At 43.1% G+C, this 11491-nt stretch overlaps 1 protein-coding gene across 2 annotated transcripts in view; it reads right to left on the bottom strand.

Moving 5' to 3' along the window:
- FAM49A (family with sequence similarity 49 member A) overlaps positions 1011-11491 on the bottom strand; it is a 102784-nt gene continuing 92303 nt past the window's right edge. The window contains exons 10-12 of one of the 2 annotated variants that reach the window (XM_018055616.1): positions 11216-11342; positions 6684-6754; positions 1011-4278 (exon numbers count right to left, since the gene is read on the bottom strand). In XM_018055616.1, the coding sequence (XP_017911105.1) occupies positions 4215-4278; positions 6684-6754; positions 11216-11342 (262 nt within the window). In that variant the 3' untranslated portion in view covers positions 1011-4214. The remainder of the gene's footprint in view (positions 4279-6683; positions 6755-11215; positions 11343-11491) is intronic. The other variant, XM_018055617.1, reaches the window with a different exon arrangement.

The following is an 11491-nucleotide window of genomic DNA, read 5'->3' as shown; positions in this document are numbered from 1 at the left end:
TGGTATGAAGCATGTGCAATTCCTTACCAGTTGTGTTCCTTTTGACAATCACACATATGCTTACTCATTTTTTTTCATGTCTTTTGACTCTCAGCATTTATTTAATTAGGGTCTCTCTCTCCATTTCTTCTCTCTCAAAGGCCCCTTTCTTTTTCCTTCTTTCCAGTTTTTGTCCATTATAACTTGTCTGTGTGTCAATTTACAGAAAAATTATTCTTATTCATTTCCCTTTGTGTTTTGTATATAGACTCATAGAAAGTCTCTCCTGGGGACTCTGACCCATTGAAAACACATACAATTAGGTGATCAGCCTAAGAGGTTCAGGGATTAAAAGTAGTGCTCTAGAAAAGTTTCAGTGTTTAACCATTAGGAGAGTTGCTTTAGAGTTTAAATTGCCTGAAAAATGTGCTTTTATGGAATAGGTTGTTAATTTTGCCAAACACAGAAAGTACTACTACACTGAAGAGAAAAAATACAAGAGCAAATAAATGCTCTTTTACTTCTTAGCATCCTTGAATAAGTAGGTCTCACGCATCTCTAAATATGTCATGCATCTCTGTAGTTTATGCCTTTTTAAATAATGGGAGTCTTTGTTGAAGTGCATGGAGCTGTACCAAGAGGAGTTCATTTTGGACGTTTCAGACTTTGGGTATATGAAGAAATGGAGGCTTAGAGAGGTGAAGGCAATTGGTGTGGTTTCCTGATCCCCAGAGCAGACATTTAGCAAATATTTATGTGCAGCAAGCATCTAGAGCTTCCCTGGTGTCTCATATGGTAAAGAATCTACCTGCAATGCAGGAGACCTGGGTTTGCCCCTGGAGAAGGGAATGCTACCCACTCCAGTATTCTTGCCTGGAGAATTCCATGGACAGAGGAGCCTGGTGGTCTATAGTCCATGGGTTGCAAAGAGTCAGCCACAACTGAGCGACTAACACTTAGCACAGCAAGTATTTATGACTGTGTGCTTATTACCCACTCAACCTTGAACATCATATGAAAGAAGTGTATTTTTAAATATATGTACCAAACTTTAATTTTCATTTCACACTCAAAACTTCTGTACAAAAAGAGGCAAAGCAGGCAAAAAAATTACAATGACTTCCAGCAAACAACATATGACAATTTTTAAACAGCTTTGTGTATGCAACAGCCTTTATAGATGTAGTGGGAAAATTGGGTTCCAAAGTTTTTGTTTCTTTAAGACAAAATTCCAATGTTTATTATTAACATCTACAAAAATTTGTAGCTGTCTGGGATACAAGATTGAATGAGAAGTCTCTGATGTCTACTACACAGTTAGATCCCAAGACTGAGTAAGCTTCATTTTTCTTTTGAAGAAGCATGAAATTATTGTTACTTAAATGTGATGATGTATTAAAAACTTCAGTTTACCATTAATATCTTGATACAATGGTGATGACTAGGAGCAAACACCGATGAAGCATGATATTAACTAATAGTTAAAGGATAGTATCCAGGAGTTTCTTTCTGGTTCTTAATTAAAACTCCAGCTCCAATGGGTCACCACAATTCAAAACATTGTCACTTTCTTTTTAAACTAATGCCTAGTGGCACATAAAATGTTTCCGAGAACACAATTATAATGCCAAAGTAGCAGTGCATCTAAGGAATGTAATTTTCACCTTGTCACTTGCCCAAAAATAAATATCTGAGTAATGGAGTACACTTTCATTTGAAAACTATGAGACCTCAAATATGAAATATAGCTAACATTGACATGGATACCGTGGCTAGCACTTTCCCCTGAGCAGCTCGTGGGTCCCGGACACACGTGCATGCAGCACACAAAAATATGATTGTTCAAGGACACCTGAAGGACAGTCTGTTAAAGGAATCTGTCTCCCACTACAGCTCTGGAGTGGACCCAAGGCCACCACCTGTTAGTGATCACAGACATTCAGTTAACCTGTCCTGCTGCTAACCAGAGGCAATAGTTCAGGCCCTGGGCTTTTGAGAATCCATGTACTGGTGAATCTTGGCTTTGAAACAAGGTGGCCTGGCTAAATTGGGGCAGGCTGCCAGCTCCTCCCCCCATATGTTTAGTCCCACTTGTGAGAAAGTCGAATTAAAAATTATAAATGTGCTCAACCATATACTCTGCAAGTCCTTTCTCTGATATGGGCGGAAAATAGACCCCATGACAATAAATATTGAGTACTTCTACATTTCTAGTCTTGACAGTTGTTGCCCAAAGACAACATGTGGCTTCCAAGTATAAGAAGCTGAGTATCTAATGAATTTGTTCACCCAGTGTTATCCCAGCTTCTGGCTTCTTCTAGGGTTTTTAGAATCCCTAGGTTTGGAAAGGTCTTTGAAAGCCATTTAGTGCATTTCTGTTATTGTGACAGAATCCTCATCCAACCAGTTGTACTTGTTCAGCTTGAAAAGCTCCAAGGAAAAGGGCTTTTCCTCTCTTTGTTGACTGACCGTCATTTAGATATAGACCAGGGAATCCATTCTGCCACTGAATGGATTTGTTAAAAATAAAACCTAAGTATGTCTCTCCTATTCTTAGAGGACTCAAGGGACTGCCACCTGGCTACCAAAATCCAGAAAGTAATGGGTGTGACAGCTCATTCCTTGGGACAATGTCATCAAACCCTGATATACCCAAACCCAACTTCTGGAATTATCATTCCCTGGGCAACTCTCTGCTTCCATCAGAAGTAGGCAAGCAATTGTACAGGCCAGGTTGAAGGTTTATTTAAAAGTGTCCAATATCACCCTATAGTATGTATGCATAGGCCACGTGGTGAAAAGAAAAGGACGTGGAATCAGGAATGAGGCATCCTGGGTTCTAGTCCTACACAGGGGTGATGTTGTTTGACTTCATCCTCACTGGAGACCAGAATAGAAGATTTCCAAGATTCCACTCTAAACTCTGATCTGCAGACAGAATAACCCTTGTCATATCATTAATCATCAAGGCAAGGTGGGCTGATGCTTACCTGATTCTATTTACAAAGGAAGGATGCGAGAGTCAGTCTTCTTATTGGCTCATGGTCTTACAGGAGTATTGGAGGTTATCTATTTTATTTGCCCATTTTATAGATGGGGAAAGTGAGACACAGAGAATTTAAGTGAATTTTCCAAGTTCACTCTGAATCAACAAGTCTAGGATTTAATCCCAGTACTCAGGCCAGAGCTTATACATTGTAACAAGCTGACAGTTAGGTCCTGGAGGAGCTGTCTTTTAAATATCAGATAATCAGAAAATAAAAATCTCCCCTCTAAAATCCCCAAGCTTTCTGATAACTAGTTAAGTTCTAGCTAGATCTTTGCTGCCACATGAGTGGTCCCCAGAGGCCATGGCTCCTATTAGGAGGAGTTGTGTGCCCAGCACTCCACAGACAACTGGAATATTAGCAACCTCACCCACAATTTTAGCCAGAGCTCCACTTCCCTGATCCTGGAGACAGAGGGTTGAAGCAGGGAGATGACTGTCATTGTTGCTTGGATGTCCCTCTTCCCCACCTGTCCCCACTTCCACGACAGTCACCAGCCCAGCCACAAGAGCACATCTTTCTATTCTCCGTTCTCCTCCACAAACTGATGCAAACATGCTGATTTTTTTCCTCTTGAAAAATGGAAAGGGAACGTTACAGGGTATAAATCAAAATAGGAAGAGAGAATGCTGATAAATAAAATAGGTGCAAACAGAAAAGTTGCGTGGGTGCTGTGCCTTCTGAGGAAAGAGGGGGGTGTGCTGAATTCCAGACACTGGGGTTTGTTATCTCCGCTGGCATTTTCTTTTCTGGGATTCCCCCTCGCTCTCTCTCAGTATAACGGTTGTGTTTCTTGTAGCTGGGCTGACCCAGGAAACCAAACTCTTCATGGTTCTCTAACTATACTTCCCAGAGAGATCACACATCTAGAATTAAAACCTGACCACAAACTGTTGGGAAGTTCTGATTGTTACAGGTATAAGGAACTCCAGAAGCAAAGATCAACGTCTCCAAATTCTGCCTTTTGGAGAAGGGGTTTTTGTTTTAGACACTGAAGGTAAGGCTCTCCAGTCAATTTATGATCTCTGGGTTGAGTCAGTCAGGATACAAATTAAGGTCCATATATTTCAGTGACAAGAAGGAAACGGTTATGTAAATACACAAGTATTAACATCAATCTGTATTAAATTATGTAAACATATACATCTTCTGAGGTCAGTTCAAAGATCCTCTTCACTGAGCAAGGCTTTACTGAAGCATCGCTCGAATCTGTTTGGAAGTCGATTCATCATTCAAGTGCTTTGTAGTGAACCTGGATGGAGAGAAAATGACAGCAGTCAGTGTGTAAACAGTGTGCAAACAGTGTGCTCTGAGAAAGCTTTGATCAGAGTTGTCAGCTCATCTTTGGCTTGGGAGGCACAGCTGATATTTAGAAATCAAACTTGGAATCAGTTCTTTACACAAAGAGCCACACTTCAGTGCCCAGCTTAGTCTCAGATTTAATATTCGATCCTTCCTTCCAAAGAAGTTTATATTTTGGTTATTAAACAAATAGATCTTCTACCTAATCAAATAATTACATGAAGGAGATACAAGCAATCTTGTTTTCCAGGGAGACAGATTTCACGTGCTTGAGTGCAGGCTCTTGGCCACCTAGGGCACACCTCCTGAGTCACCGATTGTACAAGGTTGGTTTGCATATAGCAACACTGTTTTTGTTTGGTTGCTAAGTCGTGTGTGACTCTTTTGCCATGCTATGGACTATAGCTCACAGGCTCCGCTGTCTATGGGATTCCACAGGCAAGGATACTGGAATGGGTTGCCATTTCCTCCACCAGGGATCGAACCCACATCTCCTGCAGGATTCTTTACCACCCAGTCACCATGACAACATTATCCAACTCTCTAGTTGCTGTTTCCTCAGTTTGTGAGAGTGCTTATCCTCATTACCACCGCAAGGAGGCACTAAGGCAGACCCATATAGGAAAGAGAAGTGGTGTAAAGTGTATCCTCACATTTACTGGTCATGAAAAGGAAGGAAAGGAGAATTAACATGTAATAAAATCTTGACTGTGTTCTAAGCAGTCTGTGGGAGTTTTTATTTCACTCACACTCACACTAACTCTTTGCAGGACAGGTTATTACTTCCATTTTACAGATGAGCAAACTGAGATTTACAGATGTTAAATGACCCATTCCAGATGACAAATACAACAATGCATGATTTATGAGCAATTTGTGGTTTCTGATGTGGATCCAGGTCTGGCTGCCTCAAAAGTCTGTACCCTCTGACTTCATCACAGTGCCTAGAGGAGACACAAAATGCCAAGAACCCAATGGAACTTGCAGTCTGCCACAGTGTCCTGGTCTCCAAGCCTTGTGTAACTGAATGACACTGGACTTCCCTGATGGTCCAGTGGTTAACCTTTCAATGCAAGGGGCGCAGGTTCAATCCCTGGTCGGGGAGCCAAGATTCCCACACACCTCGTGGCCAAAAAACCAAAACATAAAACGGAAGCAATACTGTCATGAATTTAACAAAGACTTAAAATGGTCAGCATTGAAAAAAATCTTAAAAAAAAAAAAATCAGGAGCCTAAAGTTTTCTTAGTGAGTATGGAAAGTCTGCTTTCTATGAAATGGGAACCAATGGAGAAAAACCTTGGTTTACCCACAGAATTTGAAAGACTCTTAGGTTAATGCTACATCTGTTCTGAAGAATGGTGACTTAGCAGCTGCACCAAAAAGGATCAGCCTCAGTGTCTAATTTATTCATGTCATGTGCATCTGAGTTTCTTCCTTTATTAGATGGGGATAATAGATCTTACCATTCTGACTTGTGATGATTAAAGGAGAGCATGAAACATACATGTTGTACATCGTAGAGCATCACTGCTCCATTTCACTTATTGAACTTTCACTACATGAATGGTATTGAGAGGAACAGAGGGAAATCAACAAAGAGTAAGACAGCAGGGGCCATAAGCTTTTCCAGATGGCAATCCAATCGGCATGATGCAACAAACTATATAGATGTGTCACAGCTAAACAAATGAGAATCCTGCCCCTGCAGTGGATTAAGTGCACGTGTCCTTGGGAAGAGCAGGTGCTTCAGCATGGCTCGGGAGCAGTGAGGAGCTGTCAGGAGCACTAGCCAGATACAAGGGCATCCAGTCAGGGGAGCAGGGTTCTCAGTGTTGGCAACTGCCCAGACGCCTCATGCAGGGACCTTCAGAACAAACCCACAAACCTAAAATGGATGCCTGAGCCCCTATCCTAGCGATTGCAATTCATCTGGTCTGGGTTGGACCCAAGCATCAGTGTTGGCAAAAGCTACCCACCTAATTCTCATATGCAGCCAGGTCTGGGGATCAGGGGTGGAGGGGGAAGTGAGACCCAGGAGGCTTCTTCTCCTGACAAGTCCCCACCAACCACAAAACAGTGTGGCCAGGATCTGGTCTTTGATCTGCAGGGTCACCCAGACCAGGGTTTAATCTTGGCTCAGCCATCTGTTGTGAGAACTTTTGCCAAGTGAGTTGACTTCTCTAAATTTCAGTTTCTTCCATCTGTGAAAAGGGGATGATAAAAATGGGGCTGACCTCAACATGTGTTAACAGACGTAAGAGGTTAAGCTTGGTGTTTTTAGCCCTTGGACCCTAGCAGCATCTAAATTAGCAGTGGATCTGCAGGGTTGCTACCGCACAGGGCTGAAGCTCACCTGAGGGCATTCAGTAGCCCCTCCACACTGTCTGGGGCCTGTTCCTTCAAAACTTTTATGCAGCCTTTCATCTAGGAAGAGAAAGTACAAGATTTGGTTAATAGCTTAGCAATTCTGCCCATCATAGTACCTGTCCATAACAATATCTGCCTGTAATAATACCACATTGTTTGTGTTCATAGAAACCATACATTGAAATGACCAATAAACCTTCCTCCTCCATCGGGCCGGTGAGTTGCTTCTGTGGGTTTCTAGAAGCTTCTGTGTCAGTTTTCATATTATACCACAGTTGAATATCTTCTGTGTCTGGCATTTGGGGACAAAGACTTGAGATTGATTTTCTTGTCTTGGACACCAGAGCCAAGAGCAGAGTTTCTCTAGTCTGTGCTCAGGGGAGGCTGACCAAATGAACTGCAAACCTGATCATTTTACACCACTCTTCTGCCCAGAATGCATTTCCTGCTTTAGTTGTTTGACTGGTAATCTCTTTAGAAAATTTTTAGGACTCAGCTGGAGCTCACCAACACCAGGAAGCCTCTTCTGATCTCATTACCTTCACCAGGTAGAAGTAACCACCACATATTTGTATCCCTGATAGTACACTGGCATTTCTCAGAGAACCTTAGAGATTTTAGTGCTGAGGTTAATTTGTCTCCCTCCCTAGGCCAGGGGAGGGCCAGTAAAGGACAACAGTTAGTTAGGAATATGAAGCACATGGAGGCAGAATGCCTGGGTTTCATCCATCCTTCTTTATTTAGAATCTTCATAAACCTGGGTAAGTTTCTTAGCTTTTTGAGTCCTTGCAATGTGATTTATTCATCATTTGGGAAATACATGAAAGCTAAATCTACATCTTAATAGATCACATTATATTACTCATATACAGGAATTTTTTTGGCAAAGAATAAAAATTCTGGAAAGAATACAGTCATTTTAAACTCACAGATATTCATGTACTGACTGGGTAAACAATACTAAGGACCTCTCTTACAATGGTCACTTAGAAAATGTTTTTGTAGGTTGAAAGCTTTTTCCCAAAGACTTGATAAAGCTTATTGGATTGATGGGGGCAGCCAGAAGCACAGGGCTGAGAATCATTTGCGGGTATGTTTAGCCCCATCCCAAAAGAATGTCGTGGTCAATCAGAGATGCCTGTCACAGGTGCAGGATGGGGGCAAGCACAGGATGAAGAGATTCAGTCCCTCTCCCAAGAGAGCTCAGAGCCCAGTGGGAGAAGAGAGACAAACAGCTCCTTGTCATCCTTTGATATGTGGTCTTGTAAAAAGTGCCCAGGGAGAAATGGGGACACAGATTAGAAAAGAGGCAGAAGTGTGGTGGATTCTCTACGGGAATTTCTAGTTCGATCTCAGGCTGATAAAAGCCTGGGGTGTGAATAACAAAACACATAGATGCATTCGAGATCAGATTCAACGTGCGTTTAACAACATGTTCAGGACTTGAGGCCTTGACCTGTGGAAAATACCCTTGATAGGTGTTCAACAGTCTAATAATGCGGTTAATACTGAAAGGGATCTGAGGAAGCAGAGCTGGAGACGGGAGGGCCAGTGGGAGCCCCTGCGAGTGAGGGTGTGAGTGATGGTGTGAGGGAGGGCGTGCGTGAGCGTGTGAGAGCGGCCGTAGGCACAGAGGGTCAGGGCGAGATGAGCGGATGTGCTGAGGTCCAGGCCACAGGACTCGGTGGCTGAGGAGGTGTGAAGGTGAAGAGCGAAGACTGGTCCTAGGTTCTGCGGAAAAACCCCAGGTTTGGCTTTGACCCCGAGTTGAAAGGAGGTGAAATACCTGAGACAGGAGCCCAAGAGGAGGAGCAGGTCTGTGTGAAAGTGAGAACCTTAGATCTGAGGCCGGCCATAGCTCAGGTGTCCAGAGGAGGTGGGGGTCTGGGATTCTGGGTGAGGTGTGAGCTGGGGACCGGGTTTAAAGAGTGATTCCCTATTGGATCGCTCCATGTAGTTTTAAGCAAATCAGTTGAAAATGCCACCTCACTCCAGCCTGCATCCCTCACACCCACGAACAGGATCTGTTCTCTCACTGATGAACATCCCTCTGGGCCGCCATGACTGCTGGGATGAATCCTCTGCCCGGAGTACTCTTCCTTCTCTCTGTCCACTTGGTAAGATTCCCCAGATCCACCTGAAACATCGCCCTGTTTCTCTGCCTCTCTACAGAAGGAATTTCTCCCTCATCTGCGTGTCTAGAGCTCAGCACTTCCATTTCGGGCTCCAGAACACGTTCTCTGTAAGGGCACGTTCTCTGTAAGGGACAGAATCTAGTTCCTTATCTGCTTCTTCGTAGTTGATGCTGATACCCTGAGGGTTTATAAACCCCATGCCTGTAACTGCTGACTTCGAAGCAATCTGGTATCTGGAAGGAGAGCCTTTATGTCATCAGAGAAGAATGGCCCACTATATAGTCTACATACTGTGCTCTATAAACCTGAAACTTTCTTAGAGACATGGGTGAGCTTCAATACAAGCAAGCCGTTCTTAGTGAGACCGACATGAACAGACAGACTTCATCAGGAATGGGGAGGGTTAGAACTAACATCATATAATGTTTACAGCCTCCACAGAAAGAGTCAGGGAATGACAAGCAAGGACTAGCTTTTTTTTAAAGGTTAAGGCTACAAGACATAATGGTACGCAGTGTATTTTTAATTATTGACTCTCTGACAAGTTAACAAATGGCTGTGGTAAATGAGAACGTCCTATGAGTACTAGGTAATAAATTCAATCCATATTCAAATGATATTCATGGGTTATTAATAGAGCTATTTATGCTCAATCTATAGCATAAAAATGGTAAAGCCTCATGAAGAATACAGTAAAATATTTATTGGTATGGAAAAAACTCTGTAATATACTGTTATGCAAATTAAATATGTTTTTAAATAACAATTATAGCAGGGTGCTAATCTGTTAAGTATTAATACATACACACAGACACCCAAACATCTATGTAAAATGAAGGGACAAACATATGTGACATAGAGATGATACATGACGTCCATGGTGAGGTTACCACAGATGTGTTTAATTTTCTGTATATTAATTTCCTTTATTTTCCCCAAATTTTTATATGAATATTTATTTTCTTGAGAAATAAAAAGAATTATATTAAAAATAAGGAAGACTCTATGGAGAACTTTGGCTAGCTATGCTAGGAAGCCAGAATCTCAAAATGAGTAAACTGAATTGCATTATGAACTGATAAGTTTTCTTACACTCTTTAGACTCACGGCCCCTGTGGGCGTCTGGACCTTCTGTCTGCACAGAACCAGAGCCTCAAAGATGCTGCTGTCTATGCATGAATGAGCCTAGATTGTGCATGCCCTTACTTAGCTGTGTCAGAATAAATTAGTACCAAAAGGTCCTATTCTGTACTTAAAGGGTTTTAAATTAATACAGGGATACACTGCTGGGTGCTGCTGCAGGCAAACACTGGGCTGAGAGGAGTGTCTTTATCTCAAAATCAACAGGAAATCACTTGCACACCACCATCATTTGTTTTCCAATCCTATTCACTCACTCAGCAAAAATTTTATGAGCACTATGCTCTATAGACCAAAGACACTGTTAGGCAATGGAGTGGGCATCAGGTGTATAGATCCTGGTCTCTGCTCTTGTCAACAAACTCAGAATCTGTGTTTGCTGTTTAGTTGCCAAGTCATGTCCAACTCTTTGTGACCCCATGGGCTACAGCCCGCCAGGCTCCTCTGCCCATGGGATTTCCCATGCAAGAATACTGGAATGAGTTGCCATTTCCTTCTCCAGGGGATCTTCCCTACCCAAGGATCAACGTGTGTCTCCTGCACTGCAGGCAGATGCCTTATTGCGGAGCCACCAGGGAAGCCTCAGAGTCTGTGAGGGAGTCAGAAAATCCAAAATGGCGAGCACTCTGGGGCCAGAGGAGAAGCAAGGCTCTGCTCCATGCACAGTGCGGGAGACGTGCTCCACATGAGGGGACATGTGAGGAGTGTCTTAAAGGAATCCCCCTACCAGAGAAGAGAGTGGGCCCTCTGAGCAGGGCTCAAGCATAGTCCAAGGACAAGAAAAGCCATGAGAATCAGGTAGTGCTCTCTGCCGGGCAATGGGACAGGAAGTTGGAACATTGTTTGGGATTTGACTATGGTGTCTTGTAATCCAGTTATCTCCTAATGATTTTCACATTGAGACACATATATACAAATAAATATGTATATGGCACATGGATAAACTGAAGGAGCAGCTAGCAGCTAAGTGACTGTTCACCTCTCAGCCCCTCTGCAGGCTGAGGGGATCAGCGTCTCCACCTCTCCTTCTGTGCCTTTGAGGCTGGATGTGTTTGTTGTATGCCTGTGAACAGGACTGGACTTTTTGCTATGAGGAGAGATGCCCTGATGGATTTGCAACAGGGAGAGCTCACTCATGGGCAGTTGGTGGGGGGTGGATGGAGGGGAGGGAGAGAGAGAAGCAAGGTCTGTTTGGCGACATTCACAAGCCCCTTGGGAAATCACCTATCATAACTGTTCTTACATCGATCTTGGATGTCTTGCAGAAAGCTCCCACGGGGTGCACGTGGTCGTAGAGGATGATGACCCCCACCATGACCCTCATGCAGAACATCAGCGTTTCTTCACTGGTAAACCTACTCCTGTATTCCCTGGAAGAGAGGAGAAAGGGCAGAGGTGTTACTTCTGTGACAGAGTCTGTTTGTTTTTGGCTCCACAACTCGCTAGTTTAGCCTCCTCCAATCCTCTCTTGAGAACAATCCTAGACCTGCAAGAACCAGGTTAATAAGCTCTTAAAGAA

Source organism: Capra hircus, chromosome 11 (genome assembly GCF_001704415.2).
Source record: "Capra hircus breed San Clemente chromosome 11, ASM170441v1, whole genome shotgun sequence".
Classification (NCBI taxonomy): Eukaryota; Metazoa; Chordata; class Mammalia; order Artiodactyla; family Bovidae; genus Capra; species Capra hircus.
The sequence above is the reverse complement of the archived record's forward strand: the minus strand, read 5'-3'. Positions and strand labels throughout refer to the sequence as shown.